We start from the raw sequence: 18,578 nt of genomic DNA, 5'->3' as shown, positions 1-18,578 counted from the left end.
CCCTCAGGATGTCCCAAGCTCTGCACATCCCCGGGCCAGGACTTGCTGGTGTGTTCCTGTATCCTGGGATTCACTGCCCCTTCTGGATGCCTGTTGGGTTTATCTTGCTTGTGTTCACTCACACCTTTACCTGTCTCTCCTATGGAACTGCTTTGGTTTTTCACTATTTAACCTTCCTTTGATTCACGCCCGTGGCTTCCAGAAGCACATTTTCCTACAGGAAGGATCTGTGGAGTCTGTTTGGCCCCAAATTAACACAAACCAGTTGCTGTTCAGGATCCCCTCTGTCCTGCCCCAATCATGAGGAAGTGTCTCCCAGCTTCCCAAGCTGTGGAAGTCCTGTAGACCCCCATGCTCCTTCCCAAATGGCATTCCCTGCAGGAACGCAGCACTGCTGCTTGGCTCCTCTGGGCTTTACTTGGGAGGAGAGAGGGCTTAAACTGCACCTGCCCATTTCATCTGAGCTTAAAAGCTGTTTGCAGTGAAAATCTGGCTCTGTGCATTACTAATGGTGGGTCTGCAGCAGCACAGCTGCTCTGCTTTTAAAGCATCCCACTGGAAAACGGGACACTGACCAAAGGATCATGGAATCACACAATGTCCTGAGTGGGAATAGACCCACAGGGATCATCCAGTCCATCCTGCACAGACACCCCCAAAAACCCCACCCTGGGCATCCCTGGCAGCGCTGTCCAAACGCTCCTGGAGCTCTGGCAGCCTCGGGGCCGTGCCCATTCCCTGGGGAGCCTGGGCAGTGCCCAGCACCCTCTGGGGGAAGAACCTTTTCCTAAAATTCAGCTTAAACCCCCCTTAGATTCAGTCCTAGCTCACAGCACCCAGTCCTGCAGCGTGCAAGTTCATCCTGCACTTGCTGAAGCAAACCAGGAGCCTCCTGAGACAGACTGCCTGGAAAATCCTGTTGGAAAATAAACTTTGCAGTGATGTAGGTTTGTGGGAAGCACTTACCTCACCTGCCCTGGGCTCTTGGGGATTGAGATTGGCTCAGGGGTTTGGAAATGTGGGCCAAGCTCAGCTGCTGGGAGTCTCTGGGAGGATGGTGATGGAAGTGTTGCTAATTATCAGCTATAATAAATTATATTGAGCAATTATAAATTATCAATTAGCTACACACATCCTTCTAAACTATTCCAAATTATAAATTACCCGTATCTTATTATAAGCAACCCCATATTGGCTTTAATTAAATCATGGTGGGAAGCGACCCAACCTGCCCTGACTTTTTTAAAATTCAAATTCCATCTCTCCCACCAACAATTCCCCCACCTTGAGGGACCCTGAGCTTGTGGAAGCCACGGCTGCAGCCGCTCCCTGTGCGTTCTGTGCTGTTGACATGACCCTTGTGATCTCTCTAGCACCAATCCGCTCGCTGCGAAACTGCACAGCATTCTCGCAGATGAAGCTTTTGAGTTTTACTGTAGCCAGTGCCACAAACAAATCAACCGCCTCGAGGATCTTTCTGCTCGCCTGAATGATCTTGAAATGAATAGGTAACGGGGCTCATGTGTGTGTGTGGCCATCTCAGCCTGGGGAATGATGTCCTGGCTGGGAACGCTCTCCTTGTCCGGCGCAGCTTTTCCCTCACTCGGCGCTGGGGGATTGCAGGAGGGGAAAGGGGATGAGTTTCACCCGGCCACAGGAGCCTCTGTGGCTGCTCCAGGTGGTGGTGACCTCGTGGAGGGTGAGCAGGAGGTGCCTTTAATGCAGGCCCTGGGGGCTGGCAGACAAGGAGAGCGTTCCTGCCCTTTGCATGCTGTGCGTGGTGGGTTCCCCTGGGAGCCGCGAGCTGGCCGTGTACAGTATTTCTGTGGCCAGGGAAAGGCTGGGAATGCTGTGGAAGGGCAGCCTGGAAGGGCAGGGACAGCCCATCCTCCTGCTGAGGAGCAACCTGAGGGCATCAGCCTGCTCCACGTGGCTTGGCAGCAGTAAAATCTTGTCTCACCCAGCTTCACCCACTGCCTGCCCGCCCTGGTGTCACTGCGGGCCGGGGAGATGGGACAGACACCAGGAACATCAGGAGAGTTGGAGTGGCACTTTGGAAATCTCCCAGCCAGCAGCTGGATGGGCTGTCTGACAAGTGCAGAGGGATTTCTGCCTCTTGATTTGTTCATTCAGAGCTGGTTGCAGCCTGCTGGGTGGAAGGATGGTGGCATTGGTGATAATCTTTCTTCTCATGGCTGAGGTGCCTCTTCAGACCTGGTTTTTGGTCTCTGACTGTCCTTTGCAGGGACAGTGTGATCTGGGTGCTCTCCTGGGCTATGGGAAGAGAACTGGAAAACAAATAGGAGCTCGAATTTAATCCTTCTAAATGAAAAAAATATGTCCCTCCCTTTTTTTTTTCCCTTGGGTAAATAGTTGTCTTTGCTGTTGGAGGCCTTGAGGGTCAGTGATGGGTCTCAGGTTACAAGAGTTATTAAGGTCATTAATATCTCAGGTCATTAAGGAGAACACTGGTTTTCCCTGGAAGCCCCACTGCATTTCAGGTTTTCTCCACCAAATTTACCTGCAAAGCTGAACTAACACCTCAGAGCCTCCTGCGATGGGTGAGATTTCCTGTGGAGCTTCTCTGTCCTGTGGGAATTCCTAGGCTTTGATTTGTCCCCTGAGTAGGTACAATTCCTCCATCTGTGTTGAGGGTTTCCCAAGGACAAATTTACTGGGAATATGTTCCAAGGGCCTTTATGGAAGGGGCAGTGCCCTCTTTCTGTGTGCTGTGGATGGGGGATGTCCTGTGCAGCGTGGGACACGCAGGACCTGCTGTTCCTCCCTGCATCACCACTGACGTGAGGCCCTCGGAGCAGGGGACAAGTCCCAGAGCAGCAGGAACTGGACCAAAATCTGGGACAAGCCTGAAGACACCTCCTCCAGAGGATCCTGGCACATGGGATGAAGCCCAAAGCACCCCAGAACAGCCTCACCCTTAAAAACTGCGGGCACACAGTGTTTTATCCTTGGAATAAACTGGGGAGCTTGCTCCCAGCGTTGGGGAGCTGCTTCCTGAGCCCACAGCACGGGAAAGCAGGGAAGAATCCTCCAGGAGCTTGGGATGAAGTGGTTTGTGCCTCTGTTTTGTTCCAGTGCCCTTGCTGGTGTCTCAGCCTTTGGACTCTGCAGGTGCCGTCGCTTCCCCAGGAGCTTTTTCCAGAGGAAAACATTTTTCCCCCAGTGCTGGGGGCCGTTCCTTACAATTCCTGGCAAACACTGGGGCTTGACCTCCCCGCCTTGGGCGCCGAGCAGCCTTGAAGCCCAGCCAGCAGCAGCTCTTGTGCTCCCTGGAAATGTGGGATTTGAGGATGCACTTTGACCCGAGAGCTAGTCACCCTGACAACACCCCCAGGCAGGTTTGGGGGTCACTTTACAAAGCAAATTGTCCTGAGCTATTTTTAATCCCTCCTTCGAAGAACTCATGTTGCAGCTCCAGGCAGGAGTTGACTCCCAGATGATTTTATTTGTTATTTTTTCCTAAAACTGAGCTAAGCCTCAGAGAATGCAGTTGCTGCTTCTTGGGTTGGAGCTGTCCCTGCTCAGAGAGGATTTGGTGGCATCTGTGTGACACCGGCATGGGTGGAAGATGAGGAGTGAGACCCAAGCCCTGCCCACTTCCCCAGCACCAGGCACCACCAGAAGACTGGAAGGAGCATCTTAGCGAGGAGCTGGTTCTGGAAAAGGCTGGTTTTTCTCAGCAGGGAGAGCCTGCAGCCTGTCCCCAGGGGCTGGGACACGGTGACACAGCCCTTGGCTGCTCATCCTGTGGTGACACTGAGCCCTGACCGCTGTGGTATGGTGGCAGCTGGCTCAGACATGGATGCAGGCAGTGATCTCCATCGGTTATCTGGGAAAAGGAGAGAGAGCTCATCCCCCTCCCCAGCCACTGCAACAGTGCCATGCTCAAAATCCAGACAGGGACACCACCAACAGCTCCTAAACCTCTGAGCTACGAGCAGGCAGCACTTCCCTGGTGATCCGCAGCCAAACAGTGGGATGGGGGCTGTGGAAGGGCAGAAGGATGGATTGATCCAGCGGGATGGGGGCTGTGGAAGGGCAGGAGGATGGATTGATCCAGCAGGATGATGGTTGTGAGAAGGGCAGGAGGATGGATTGATCCAGCAGGATGATGGTTGTGAGAAGGGCAGAAGGACGGATGTGCCGCTGGCAGGCAGGAGCTGCTCCGTGTCCCCAGTCCGTGGGAGCTCTGGGGCTGGCAGGGGAGGCCCGGGGTGCCGTGGGGTGCAGGACATGTGGCTCAGTCTGCCATCAGCACCGGGCTGAAGCCCCCCCAGCCTCCCTGCTATTCTTAGCTCTTTCCTTGGGGATCGGTTTTCAGGCAGGATCAGCGGGAGAGCAGAGCGTGGCGGGGGACAGCGAGCTCTTCTCCGGCGTTGTTCCATGTGCTTTGTTATTCCTTGTTGTTCCACACGGGAGTGGCCCCTCTCCTGCCCTTCCCAGGGGTTTGGGGGTGCATGCCAAGGGCGCTCCCTGCCAGAGCAAAGGATGTGCCCCGGAGTCCCTGCAGTTTCCTGTTTCCCTGGCTCTCCACTGTCAGCTTTTGTAACTCTTTCCTGTTTTTCCTTCATTTTGCAGCCCAAATAAAAGACTCTCCAGCAAGAAGGTGGCAAGGTAAGCTCATCCTCCTGTTGTTGTTTGCTTGATCCGTGCGAGCTGCCGGCTCTGCCGAAGGAAAACCCAAAATAAGCTTGGAGAGTTGTATTTCTGGATATGTTCCATAGTGCTGGGGAGAAGTGGGTTTAATTCTGGTATCTTTTTCTTGGAATGGGGGTTTCTCTCTCGTGAAGGCTGCTGGCAACCTGATTCCTTCCAGGAAAAAGTTGGGGTGCCTTTCCTCCTGCTCTGACCTGCCAGCGCCATAGCAGGGGGTACATGGAGGAGGGAAGGAGCCTCTAGAAGGACATATCCCTCTGGGGTGTCCCCTTCCCAGTATCACCACGTCTGAAGAGTTCCAAGAGACCAGACCAGTCAGTGCCCTCACCTGGAGGGATTCTCTGGCACTTCAAAACTTCCAGCTGCCTTAGAGAGCTCTTGGTCCTGTTTTACTTCACTCAGTGTCACCCTCAGCACTTGCCTTTGTGGGAGCAGCTCTCCCTGCTCAGTCAGGGGCTCTGGGGCATCTGGGTGGACTGCAGGTAACTCTGGTTTAATGGTTTAACCCTGGTTTAGCCCTGGTTTAAGCCCAGGTTTAATGCTGTGCTGTTTCTGTCCTGTACTACCACTTGGTGTGATGTCAGTCACCTTTTCCGTGTGGGCACTGTGATCCCTGACTGCGCAGGGATTTTGGATATATTGGATATATCCAGGCAGTTTGCTGTGGATCTCTGGAGCAGGGGGTCCTTCCCTCCCCTCTCCATGTCCCCTGGTGCTCACCTGTCCTCTCCCAGCTCCCCCATCCCTCCTGTTCCCATGCCATCATGATTTTAAGGATAAGCCAAGTCTTACCTCCTGTGTTCTGCCTTTGCCACGCTCAGGAGGGAGATTTCCCTCTGCACTTGTTGGATTTCTCTGTGCTGGTTTCCCAGCAGGACAGGGACGCTATGGAGGAGCAGGGAGCTCAGCTTGGGAATGTTCCTGTTGCTGGCACTCTGCTCCCTGTGCTGACCCAAGCAGCTTCCCTGCGCCTCTTCCTCCCACTGTGCTCTCACACCTTTCCCTTCTCCATTTTTCCTGCACTCAGCGATCTCCCCTGGCACGATTCCCCCTCCTGGAAAGGAAGCAGATCCTTGATATTACATTTCCTACTTCCACTCATCTTACTTTCTAGAGCTTTGTTAAAAACACTGGCAGGAAAGAGGGCTGAGGGGAGCAGCCTGTCCCCAGGTTTCCTGTTTTAGTTTTTGTCCCATGCCTGGCACAGATAATTTTGGGAGGATTTGCATTAAATTTTTGGGAATGGAGATACCCTGTCTTATGGGAGATTGAGCCCTCCTGGCCCTTTGCTTTTCTGAGGCAGGGACGTGTGGGCTTGGGTAAATATTAGTTAATTCAAGAGCAGTCAGGTTTGGTTTGTGATAAGGAGGGAGATAACGGGGTTTTGCCGAGCCAGATCCTTAAGCTCAGCCCAAAGCAAGCCCTTTGTTACAGATACTGTAATTAGTGAATAATCCCAAAACATTTGCTTTTAGAAAATTGATTTTATTTCGGTAAGGGCTCTTTCCTCATTTTTGTTATGCGGGTTCTGCTCGTGCCAAGAAATCTCAGCTGTTTAAGCCCTGTTGTGCTTGGCACAATTTAAATGACAAATGTGCCTGAGACTTTAAAATCTAAATATAAACTGAGGGTGAGGATGCAAAATCAGGCTGTGGTCTCTTGGTAAATGTCAGCTGTGCTTAGTGAGTCCTGGCATGAGCACACTGCGTAGTGGGAGAGATTCGAGAACCAGTGGTACAAATTCCTAGGAAAAACTGAGGTTTAAAGAGACCTCCGTGGTTTTGTCGTCCATCTCCTGCTCAGAACAGGAGAGCAGAGTGTTCTCCTTCTGCCTGGGGTCCCAGGGCTGGAACACACCCCCCTTCCCGTGGCAGTCGCTCTCCAGAGCGGATCCGCAGCCCTGCCGGGGGTGAAGCCCAAACCAGCCCCTCCCAGGGTGTCCTTTAGCTCCTCACAAAGCCGGGGACACCGGTGTCACAAGGCCTCGTTAATGATTAGCTCACCCTGGGCTGGGGGAGTCACAACAGCCTCGGGGGGGGGGGGGGTTGCCCCCCCTCCTTTTCCTTACACCCCCACTTCTTCCCAGCCTTATCAGCACTGGGAGTACTCTGGCCTTTACTGGATAACCCACGGCCTTGGGACCGTGCTAGAGAAGGAAAGTGGCAAGAGGGAGCTCTTATCTCATCCCATTCCAAAGAGCAAGAGCAACGATCCCAGTGTGAAGTCCCAGGAGCATGTCCACGTCTGTTGTCCGGGCGTTCCAAGGGGTTGGATTTCCCGGGACAGGGAAGGGTTGCTGTGCTGGGGACATCCAGCATTCCCAGGAGCAGCGTGGATAAATCCCTTTGGCAGAGGCTGAGGAGGGCGGGAGGTGGCCAGCGCTGTCCCCTGATGTCCCCATGGTCCTGCTGGCGCTGATGCCGCTGCTGCTGTGGGTCGGGGTGGTTTGTGTCTGTTTCAGGCAGCTGCACCAGACGAGCTCCTTGGCCGTGGGGGTGATGGAGGAATCCTACCGGGAGAACCTGGACTGCACGGACGAGGACATCACAGACAAGGTGAGGGTCTCCTTGCCTTCTTCCCTCGGCCCGTGTGGTCAGGATAAAGCTGCTTTTGTGCTGGTGCTGCTGGGGTTTCCTGAGGTTCCTGAGAGGACAGGATTTTAGGAGAAGGTGAGAGCAGCGCTGTCCGTGTTACCCTGCAGGATTCAGTGCCTTGCAGTGCTCCCATGTTCCCAGGCAGGATCAGGCTGAAGCTCCTCACAGATGGGACAGAGGAAGCCCCTTCCCATGGAGGGAATGGAGGAGGAGACCACTGCAGGTGCTGGGCTGGGTCACGAGGTGACGCTGGATCCTTCTCCAGGGGCAGTGGCTTCCCCCAGAGTGCTGGGAGCAGGAATGGGCTGTTCACAGGCAGCATTTTCACTTCTCCTGCACACAAGAGGATGTTCTCGAGTTCTGCTTTTCTGAGTCAACCCACCCAGTGTGAAACAGGAGCTTCCTCTCCTTGGCACACTCTGCTCGTGCTGATTTTGTGCTGGTGCTGATGGGGTTTCCTGGGGTGTTACAAGAAAAGAGTTGTAGGATAAGATGGGAGCACAGGAAAGATTTTGTGTGAGTGTCCCCAGTTAAAAAAAACAGGGAGAAGCAGCTAAGATTGTGTAAATGTCTTCTGCAGTCCTGAAACTCCTTGGAAATGGCTTTGTAGCTGTGGAATATGAATGTCCTGAGGAACTGCATGTGAAAGAGAAACGTGTGTGTGTGTGTGTGTGTGTGTGTGGCTGCACTTGGAAATAATTATCATGCAGAGAAGACCTTTAAAAAATAAATAAAAATCCACATTTTTCTGAGGCTAGAAGTTGAATCAAATAGTTGGGTTCCTTAAGGCATTTGCCTTGGGAAACCTTTGATGGAAAAGGCACTGCTGGGAAAGGCCTTGTGAGTCTGCGTGGCCTCTTTAATGCTCCTGTGTCTCTTGCCCTTCTCCCAGAGCCAGGGTTTGGCTTTTCCAGACATGCTCCTCATTTCTGCTCCCCCAGGATTGCTTTATTTGGGATTTGAATGAATAAAATGCAAATACAGCTGGAATAAACCCTCTACAGGTATGGGGAGAAAAGCCTTACCTCTGGTCCTTCCCCACCAGCTGGCATTGATCCCTCCATCTGTAAATCCAGAGTTTCCATCCTGTTCCAGACAGTGGGGAATTATCCAACCCCAGGGCTGCACATGGAGCTCTGGAGGTCCACCAGGATCTTTCCCTCCAGACTCCTTTTAGGATGTCATCAGGAAAGGGTTGAAGAAAGGAAAGAGTGGAGTGTTTGACCCCACACTGGTGCACAGGAGCCATCAAAACCTGGGAAAGCAAGGTGCAAAAGGATGTTTTAGAGGGATGCTTTCAATCCAGGCACAGCTGCCCGATTCCAGTGGGAACCCTCTGTGTTCAGGGATGGTGTGGGGGCTGCTCTGGGTTTGAGGATGCCCAGAGGCTGATCCATGTCCCTGCTGGCAGGTGGTGTTCCTGGAGAAGCGGGTGACGGAGCTGGAGAAGGACACGGCTGCCAACGGGGAGCAGCACAGCCGCCTCCGGCAGGAGAACCTGCAGCTGGTGCACAGGTAGGAGCCTCACCTGGGGAGCCTTTCCCCCTCCACGTGGCCCAGCTCCCTTCCCAAATCCAAAGCACAGCCCTCAGCAGGAATATTGGCTCTGTCCCAGCTGAGAGCAGGACACAGTGACGTGTAGATTTTATATTTTATGTGTTTGAGTTCTCTGGAGCTCCACGCTTGGCTTTTGGTGGTTTTTAGACATGGTTTTTAATTGCTGGAGTTGTGTTAGGGAGGTTTAGGTTGGATACCAGGGAAAGGTTCTTCCCCCAGAGGGTGCTGGGCACTGCCCAGGCTCCCCAGGAATGGGCACGGCCCCGAGGCTGCCAGAGCTCCAGGAGCGTTTGGACAGCGCTGCCAGGGATGCCCAGGGTGGGGTTGTTGGGGTGTCTGTGCAGTGCTGGGTTGGAGTCAGTGATCCTTGTGGCTCCCTTCCCACTCAGGATGGGCTTTTTGGAGGCTTTTTTGTTTATTTGTTGGGTTTTGCGGGTTTTTGGTGGTTTTTTTTGTTGTTGTTTGTTTGTTTTTGTTGTTGTTGGGGTTTTTTATGTGCTACCCTGCTCCATGTGTCCCTCCCAAATGATTTCTGGAACTCTGGGTCTTGGCTTTTACATATATATGTATATGTATATGTATATGTATATGTATATGTATATGTATATTTATAAGTGTATGTACATGCATATTTATATTTATATTTATATTTATATTTATATTTATATTTATATTTATATTTATATTTATATTTATGTATTTATATTTATATTTATGATATTTTCCTGCCCCTTTTGCCCTTTCCAAATGATCTCTGGAGCTCCAAGGCTTGCCTCCTGCTGGATCCCAGCTGTGTGTGCTAATGTGGCAGGCTCCTGTCTCGCAGCATATCCGTACCCTGGGCAGATAAACCCGGCAGGGTTTATCTTTAGGGCTGTAATTCTGTTAAGTAACAGCCGTGTCAGGGAACTGAGCCACTCAAACAAAGGTTTCCCTAAGCCCTGATAAACGGAGCAGCAAGGGAAATGTTTTCACTTCAGCAGCTTGGCCCAGAAGTGTCAGCGGGCTCGGAGTGGAGCAAAGCCCTGGGTGAGCTCTGAGCTGGGGAGGGGTGGGAGCAGCTGGGAAAAGCCTTCACCTGGGCAAAGCCATTGCAGGAATTCCAGCTCCCAGCCCCATCCCTGGAAGTGTTTGTGGCCAGGTTGGACAGGGCTTGGAGCAACCTGGGATAGTGGAGCCAGGCTGGGAGAGCTGGGGGTGTTCACCTGGAGAGGAGAAGGCTCCAGGGAGAGCTCAGAGCCCCTTGCAGGGCCTAAAGGGGCTCCAGGAGAGCTGCAGAGGGACTGGGGACAAGGGATGGAGGGACAGGACACAGGGAATGGCTTCCCAGTGCCAGAGGGCAGGGATGGATGGGATATTGGGAAGGAATTGTTCCCTGGGAGGGTGGGAGGCCCTGGCACAGGGTGCCCAGAGCAGCTGTGGCTGCCCCTGGATCCCTGGCAGTGTCCAAGGCCAGGCTGGACACTGGGGCTTGGAGCAGCCTGGGATAGGGGAAGATGTCCCTGCCCATGGCAGGGGGTGGGATGGGATGGGATGGGATGGGATGGGATGGGATGGGATGGGATGGGATGGGATGGGATGGGATGGGATGGTCTTTAAGGTCCTTCCCAGCCCAAACCACTGTGAGATTCTGTGATCTGCAGTTCTGCTGACACAGAAAGGGGTGACCTGCAGATCCCTTATTTTTTGTTGGGATCACTAGAGAGTGAAAAGAAGGATTGGGGCTGTTGCTTTTTCTCGGAGCAATGAGACCACTTCATGCTGGAAACAGCTGAAGGAGGATTTCTCTGCCATGGCCACTGCAGGTGGAACCACAGCCCAGGGAATTATGTTTGGATTAGTTGATCTTAAAGGTCTTTTCCAACCTGAGTGACTCTTGAGATTCCCATTAAGAGGTGTGTATGTGTGTGGCTGCACTTGGAAATAATTCTAATGCAGAGAAGACATTTAAAAACAATTAAAAATGAACTTTTTTCCCAGGCTGGAAGTTGAATAAAATGCTTGGGTTCCCTAAGGCATCTGACTTGGGAAACCTTTGATGGAAAAGGTGCTGCTTCTCCCCCTGGGATGCAGCGAAGCTATTTGAGATGTGATTGGTGTATTTGCCCTGGAAGCTTGTTCTGTTTTATCATCTGCCTCTCCCAGCTCACCTGAGGGCTGGGAAAAAGACTTGGAAGAGAGTCTGGTCCCTCCCTTGGGATGGCAGCCTGCTGGCAGTGGGCCTAAGGCAGATTTAATCCCCTCTTCCTCCTCTCTGCAGAGCAAACGCACTCGAGGAGCAGCTGAAGGAGCAGGAGCTGAGGGCAGATCAGACCCTGCTGGAGGAGATCAAGAAGCAGAGGGAGCTGCTCAGCAAAATGGAGAGGGAGAAGAGCATAGAGATCGAGAACCTGCAGGCCAGGTGGGGCTGGGGGAAGCTCTCCTGGAGCCAGCCTGGAATGTGTGCCCAAGCAGCCCTGGGGGCACAGGGGGAGGGGGCAGGGAGCGTGGATTGGTTCAGGGCGTGACTAAAGTCACCACAAACCCTCTGTTTGGGCTGTTTCCACCTTTGGCCCATGCACATAATCTTGGATTCTTCATTTGAGTTGCTCTGATGCATTTGAAGTTTAGCTCCCATCCTTCATCCGTGTGCCTGCCCTGCAGCATGGGAATGAAGAGGGGATTTATTGATGCTTCTTGCCATAAATGACCCCTTGGAGTACTTCTAATGCCCAGATGTTTTCCACCTTGATGGAAACAGGCAAATACCTGGGAAAGAAGAACCTTCCCAAAGGGCAGAGCGTCCCAGCCAGGGTGCTTCAGGCTCCCTGTTGGATCCCAAAGGAAAAAGGGGCTGGGAGAGGTTTCAGTTATTTCACAGGGCTTTTCCAGCCTTCCCAGAATGTTTTGCTGTTTTGCTGTCCCTTGCAGTCCATGAAAGATGAAGACAGTGGGGTTTTAGCTGGGAATGCAAAGCCAAAGCCCTGTCTGACCCCCTGTTCTGATGTCTCTGCTGCTGAGGCTTGTCCAGGGACTGATAAAACCCTGGGAATAAGGAAGAGCATTGGACCTGATGGAGAAGGGCATGGCAGGATCGTGTGGATGCCCCTCTCTATCCCCTGGCAGCAGAGGTAGTGGGAATCTCAGGCTTTGCCCTGAACAGATGAATCCCTGCTGGCTTCCAGTTGGCTGAATATTCTTGGGGATCTTTTCTCCACCACGTGGGATGCTGGGATGAGTCTCACACCCGTTCCCTTTGCAGGCTGCAGCAGCTGGATGACGAGAACAGCGAGCTGAGGTCCTGTGTCCCCTGTCTGAGAGCCAACATCGAGAGGCTTGAGGAGGTGAGGCCAGGGGCTGCCTGGTTTTGGGATGAAATTCTGGCTTTGGGATGAATTTCCATGACCATGAGATCCATTTAATGTGACAAACCAGTTGCTTCCACTTGCCAGGCGCTGCAGACCCCACTTTGGACAGCACTACCCCACAGTTATCCTTGCAGTTCTCCACTGTTCAGCCCGGAAGTTGGGAATAAAACCCTGATAAATCTCCCTGTGGCAGTGGCTGCTCGGGAGGGGACTCGTGCCCTCTTGTGGAAGCTCGTCCCCATCCCTGTCCCCATCCCTGTGGCCAGTCCAGTGCAAGGGAGGAGGAGAAGGAGCAGGGATGCTCCATCCCTGTGTCCTGAAGTTTGCAAGTTGAGTTTTCAAAGATCCGTGTCACCTCCCAGCCCCTGTCCCTGTCACCCTGCTCAGGATCCAAGGCCGTGCAGGGCTGGAGGCTTCCCAAGGCTCCTTGGCATGGGCAAGAGCCTCATCTTTAGAGATGGTGTGGGTTACAGGTGGGGCACCTGGAACAGGGGCTGCATTTTGTCTCTGCCAAGCTTGGGGCAGAATTAAGGTTAAAACTGAAGTGAAATCAAACCTCCTCAGCCAGCTGAAGGGCCTGAGGTATTTTATCCATGTTTAATTCCACGGGAGAGCGCTGCAGCTCCATCCCTCCTGATGTCTTCATCTGCCAGGACCTTGTGAGCACAGCTGAGGCTGGGGCAGGAAAGCCCCGGTGGCTCTGAGGATAAATTCCCTGCCGTGGTGTGTTCAGCCATGAGAGGCTGGGTTTGATCAGTGCAGAGCCCTTCTCCTCTTCCCCACAGTTAATGGGGTGAAGGAGGAGCAGGAGGGGCAGTCACTGCCCCTCCCTGCCCAGGAGAAGCCTGGCTGGTGAGCTGCTCTCTCGTCCAGTGCCCAAAAATCAGGATTTTGTTGTCAGTGTTGCCTTTCCTGCTGGTGTGGTGCCTTTGGTGCTGCTCCATGGAGCAGGACACCCCCGAGCCAGCAGCTGGAGCTCCCCCCGGAGCTGCCCCTCAGCCCTGCATGCCATGGGCCATCCATCACCAGCACTGGAGGGGGTCCTGTGGCATTTGGGGCGTTCTGAAAGCCAAAACCTTTCCCATGGGACTGGAAGCTGTGAGCCCAGGGAGGGGCTGAGCTGGTCACAGGCAGAAGGTGCTGCTCTAGGGCCTGTTGGCTCTTCACCTGCATCCCAAACGTTCAGCTGAGGCTTTGGGGATGAGAGGGGAATAGAGCTGGGCTGTGTGTTTGACATCCTTGCTTGAACTGGTCTGTTCCTTCTCGGATCAGCCCTCAATTCAAACCTTTCACATGTGAAACCACGAGGGAGGTAAAGATCTCGGATTCAGGACTTTGCTGAAATCCACACACAAGGAGCCTTATGATTTAATGTCTCTTCTTGGCCCAGAGCCCCCGTGCCAGCCCCAGTCCCTCCCAGCCCATCCCACGCCGGCATTGTGCTTCCCAGAAAACGGCACAAGCGTGGATATCCACGTGGATTTACTCTGGAGCCATCCCTCAGCACTGCTTTGGTGCATGGCTGCCAAAGCCTCGGGCCCTGGTGCCCTGAGCAGATGAAATCCCAGCAGGCAGAGCATTCCTGTGCCTCAGGAGAGGAGCATTCCCTGCAGAGCGAGCGGGAATGGCCCCGGCAGCGCCGAGCTGGGCCAGGCCCCCTCACTGGGGCTTCCCATGTCCTTACAGGAGAAGCAGAAGCTGCTGGATGAGATCGAGGACCTCACTGTGCAGCTCACTGAGGAGCAGGAGAAAAAGAGGAAGATGGGGGACAAGCTGAGTCAGGAGAGGCACCAGTTCCAGAAGGAGAAGGAGTCAACGCAGGAGGTGAGCAGAGTCTGGGCCTGCCACAGCCCTGTCCCCAAAATGTGGGAGCCTGGCCTTGGCAGCCTCTCCAGAAATGGGAGTGACCTCAGGAATGGGTGTGACTGGAGCAGTTGGTGCCTTCTGGGCAGAGGAAGGGGGTTCAGCAGCTGAGCTGCAGCACCTCAGTCACTTCTGCTGCTCTAAAATTTCATCCAGCATTGTTCCTGCAAGGGCTCTGTGCCACCCTGGCCCCTGCCCTTCCTGTCTGGAAGGAGCAGTGCCAGAGGCACCTGGAGCCAGCGGGCAGGAGGAGAGGGGGTGAGAGCTGAGTGCTTGGGAGCAGGATCTCCCAGGCCTCCCATCACCTGTGCTTGCTGATTCCAGCTGGAGGCCCAAGCAGGGCTGGCTGGGGTGGCAGAAAGGAGCTCTGAGCCCAAAGGGGAATTTGGTGTCACTGTGGTGTCACTGAGGGCTCTGGGCAAGGTGGGGACCCAGGGAGCTGCCTGAGGAGGGACCCACATTGCTGAGGGGTCTGTGCTGCTGCAGACCCAAAGCCAGCATCTTTGGCCCTCCAGCAAGGTCCTTCCAGGACTGTGCTCATGGATTTTAGAGCTCCTCATCTCCTGCTTGCTGGAGGTGTGAGGGATGAAGGGGAAACCAAGTGTCCCCAGAAAGGAATTTAATCACAGAATGGGTTGGGTTGGAAGGGACCTCAAAGCCCATCTCCTTCCACCCCCTGCCCTGGGCAGAGACACCTTCTGCTGTCCCAGGTTGCTCCAAGTCCCATCCAGCCTGGCCTTGGACACGTCCAAGGGATCCAGGGGCAGCCACAGCTTCTCTGGACAGCAATCCTGCTGCAGCAATCCTTGGAGCTGCTCCCACACCAGCCACATCCAGAGGGTGCTGCCGGATCTCCGGGGTCTGTGGCACTGAGTTGTCCCCTTGCCTTGCTCTGCAGCTCATCGAGGACCTCAGGAAGCAGCTGGAGCACCTGCAGCTGTTCAAGCTGGAGGCGGAGCAGCGCAGGGGCCGGAGCAGCAGCATGGGGCTGCAGGAATACAACAGCAGGACACGGGAGACGGAGCTGGAGCAGGAGATCAAGCAGCTCAAGCAGGTAGGGAGAGCTGGGCTGGCAGGGAAGTGATTCCCCGACACCAAGGGAGGACCAGCAAGGTGCAGGGGCTCTGTCCCAAGGGAGCCTTGTCCTGGGAGAGGAAGGTTGGTGCTTTCTCAGGGACGGCAGGAGCCTTTCTCTCTGCTGTGTCCCCTGGATCTCCCCAGGGTATCTCATGCTTCCAGAGGTTCTCCAGGCTCTGCTGAGATGGAGTCAGCAACCCATGTGCTGTTCCCAGCACTGTGGGAGCTGTGTTAGGGTGAAAGCCCCTGCCTTTCCCCAGCTGGATCAGCTCTGAGAGCACCAGGGGCTCCAGCAGCGTGTGGTTTGTGTGTGTGAACAGGATAACAGGAACCTGAAGGAGCAGAACGATGAACTGAACGGGCAGATCATCAACCTGAGCATCCAGGGAGCCAAGAACCTGTTCTCAGCCTCCTTCTCTGAGTCCCTGGCAGCAGAGATCAGCTCTGTCTCCAGAGATGAGGTATGTGCCGTGAGGAGCTGCTGGCTCAGGCTGCACCTTCCTGGGTGCCTCCACCTGGGATGGCCTGGGAGGAGCTGATGTGCCCTGTCTGTGGCCCAGCCCATTCCCAAAATTCCCCTGAAAGCTGGCAAGAGCAAAGAAATCCCCACACAATTATCTGTAGAGCTCGCAGGGCTTACCCTGCCTCTCAGCCCTTCTTCCTGGGAACAGGGCAGCTGCTCCCTGCCCGTCTGCTGATTCTGGCAGCTCTGCTTTGCCTGCCCTGGGACAGCCTTCCCCTTCCCAGGACACTGCAGCCACCACGGGCTGTGTCCATCTGGCCAGAGCTGTCTTAAAACCCCTGGGAGCCAGGACATTCCCCCTGGAGATCTCCACTTCCCTGAACGCCAACCACGGGTGGCTGAGCCTGTGCACAAGAACTGGAATTAAATCTTTAACACCCCAGCAAGTGGGAAAACACACCCACATATTTTGGGGATCCAGTGGAGATGAGATGCTCTCTGCTCTCTCCATCAGGCTGAGAGCTTGAGGAAGGACAGGAGTGAGCAGAACCAGTTTTCCCTGGCCACTTAAACAGGGTCAGGAATATCTCAGTCCAGGGAGACACCCATGGAGACACAGAGCCACGGGAAGCCCTCGGCAGGGTCAGGCAGTGACCTCTCCCTCCCTTTCCTCCCTCTGCTGCAGCTCATGGAAGCAATCCAGAAGCAGGAGGAGATCAACTTCCGCCTGCAGGATTACATCGACAGGATCATCGTGGCCATCATGGAGACCAATCCCTCCATCCTGGAAGTCAAGTAAGGGCGGCCGGGAGCCGCCGGCTGCGCTCGTCAGGTGGATTTGGTGCTCTGAGAGGATGAAGAGGGACTCCAAACGTCTTTGCTCTTGATGAAGGCACAAGGAAGCCTCAGCTCGGGGGTGACTGAGCCACGGACCAGGGAAAAGGAAAACCAGCAAGCCAGGCTTTGCTGTCTGACTCCGTTACGTTGAAGCCCTTCTGGCTGTGGAGGGTGAAAGGGAACGTGGAGAAGGAGCTCAGGCAGCGGACGCTGGAGGAAGTGCCTGTGACGCTGGGGACTGTCCCGACAGGCGAGGCCCATCCCAGGGCTGCTCCGAACCGCGGGAGGATGGGATGGAGATGGAAGCGGCGGCGCTGCCTTTGCCCTGCTGCCCTGCCCAGCCCGAGCGTCTGCTGTGCCAAAGTGTCCCTGACACACTCGCTGGGCAGAGCTGGGGACGGGGGGAGTGCGTCCTGGACTCGCACAGGGTTGGGGTTTGGTTTTGGTTTGGGGTTTTGGTTTTTTTTTTTTTTTAATTAACTTAATGCAAATGTCCTCATCCGCTGGCTCAGCCCATCCTGGCCCCGTGCTCCTGCTGGGGCCGGCTTCGTGCAGAGCCCTCAAGGGGCTGCAGGGGCAGCCCTGGGGCGTTGGGGACAGGGCGTGAGCGCAGTTGGTCACCTGCCTCCTTATTTATTTCTGCTGGCCGTGGCTCGGCACTGTCGGCACATCTCGGCATCCCGGCTCCGCTCCCTCCTCCTCCCTCCTCCTCCTGCCGGGCTGAGGTGGCTCCGGGGGGAGCTGGGGACAGACACACGGGCTCTGTGTGGCACCGGGGCAAGGCTGCGGCTCCTCACCCCGTCCTGGCCGCCTCTCCTTGTCCCGGCGCGGGACCCGCAGCGCTGTGGGAGCTGCCGCGGAGAGACCCGAGCTCCCCAGCTCAGCTGCCCCTGGCCCAGGGACAGCGGCCCGTGCCATTGCCAGCCGGAGCAGGGCTCTGCTGGTGATCGCTGCAGCCCGGGAGGGAGAGCCTGCTCCGGCCGCCGTGCCCGCGGTCCCTGCTCGTTCCTCATCCCTGGCATCGGCCGGGCTGGGATCTCTGTGCCGAGGGGGAGAGGAGCCGGAGAGCGCCGCGGCAGCTCCCTGGGAAACAAAAGCCATGTTTACATCGGACAGCGCTGGGCTCGCTGGCACAAGCGGCCGTGGCACAGCGTGACCCCGGGAGCGGCCGCTCAGCCCCTGCGCCCCTGGGCTCCCGGGAGGAGGCAGCCAGCGGAATCCCCGGGATCGGCTTCAGCCAGCGCCTCCTCTTCCTGCTTGTCAGGTTTTCGGAATGCCGGAGCGGCCTGGGAGCAGAAGCTGCAGCGATCCCGGGGGGTGCCTGCTCTTCCCCAAACCCCTTCCAGCCCTCGGGGTGACCCTGCCCGGGGAGACGTGGCCGCTGTCACCGCCTTATCCCGGGGGACCCGGCCGAGCCACGGCCACGTCAGCTCTGGGTGCTCATCCCCCAGAGCCCCTGCTCTGGGGCAGAGGGGCCAGGGTGAGCCCCAAACCCCGGGGCAGCTCCTGCATCCCAGCCCTCCCTGCCTCCCTCCCTGCCTCCCTCCCTGCCCCGAGGCCGCGGGAAGAAGCCACGTAATGTACATTTCCAGAGAAGCTTTGGGTGTAAATCAGTGTATACTTGGAGAGGGAAAATTTTTCTATCTTGTAGAGTAGGTATTTTTATAGAATGAAGGTTGATCCATTTTTTTAATACTTCAAAAGAAGAGAGAAATGTATCTGTGTATACACAAAAGCATATATATATATATATATGTATAAATATATAAATATTGGAGATCTGCCTTTCTCGACTTGGGATCCCGGATCCCCAGGTCTCAAACAATCGTTTGTTTTTTCCTGTCGCTCTCACAGAGGTACTGTAACTGTAAATAAGCACCGGGGAAAAAAAAAAAAAGTTTTAAGCAAACAAAAAGCACTGACTTGCACATTCACCATGCTTTAAAGTCCCTACGGAGAGAGAAGAACAGAAACAAAACAAAAACTGTACATCCCGAAAATGTTCCTCTTTCCCGACCGGTATGTGAAGGAAATCCCCCAAAAAGAGGCAAAAATGGTATTGTCTTAACTGATGTATCAATTCTTGTCGGATTAAAAGCTGTTACTATTCCTGCCCAGGGACTTTTTTTCCACAGAGGTGGATTGGATCATCCCAAGGATCCG

The 18,578-nt window shown here is 54.8% G+C and overlaps 1 protein-coding gene across 4 annotated transcripts in view; it reads left to right on the top strand.

Moving 5' to 3' along the window:
- The window catches only part of RAB11FIP3 (RAB11 family interacting protein 3), a 75,684-nt gene extending 57,156 nt beyond the window's left edge, over positions 1 to 18,528 (top strand). For 3 of the 4 annotated variants that reach the window (XM_069030411.1, XM_069030414.1, XM_069030413.1), the window contains 10 exons: positions 1,374 to 1,508; positions 4,600 to 4,635; positions 7,139 to 7,232; positions 8,683 to 8,786; positions 11,089 to 11,229; positions 12,070 to 12,151; positions 13,862 to 13,999; positions 14,937 to 15,092; positions 15,436 to 15,576; positions 16,264 to 18,528. In XM_069030411.1, coding sequence (XP_068886512.1) covers positions 1,374 to 1,508; positions 4,600 to 4,635; positions 7,139 to 7,232; positions 8,683 to 8,786; positions 11,089 to 11,229; positions 12,070 to 12,151; positions 13,862 to 13,999; positions 14,937 to 15,092; positions 15,436 to 15,576; positions 16,264 to 16,377 — 1,141 coding nt within the window. In that variant the 3' untranslated portion in view covers positions 16,378 to 18,528. The remainder of the gene's footprint in view (positions 1 to 1,373; positions 1,509 to 4,599; positions 4,636 to 7,138; positions 7,233 to 8,682; positions 8,787 to 11,088; positions 11,230 to 12,069; positions 12,152 to 13,861; positions 14,000 to 14,936; positions 15,093 to 15,435; positions 15,577 to 16,263) is intronic. The other variant, XM_069030412.1, reaches the window with a different exon arrangement.
- The last annotated feature ends 50 nt before the right edge of the window (positions 18,529 to 18,578 follow it).

Source organism: Aphelocoma coerulescens, chromosome 14, assembly GCF_041296385.1.
Source record: "Aphelocoma coerulescens isolate FSJ_1873_10779 chromosome 14, UR_Acoe_1.0, whole genome shotgun sequence".
NCBI classification, from domain to species: domain Eukaryota; kingdom Metazoa; phylum Chordata; class Aves; order Passeriformes; family Corvidae; genus Aphelocoma; species Aphelocoma coerulescens.
The sequence above is the reverse complement of the archived record's forward strand: the minus strand, read 5'-3'. Positions and strand labels throughout refer to the sequence as shown.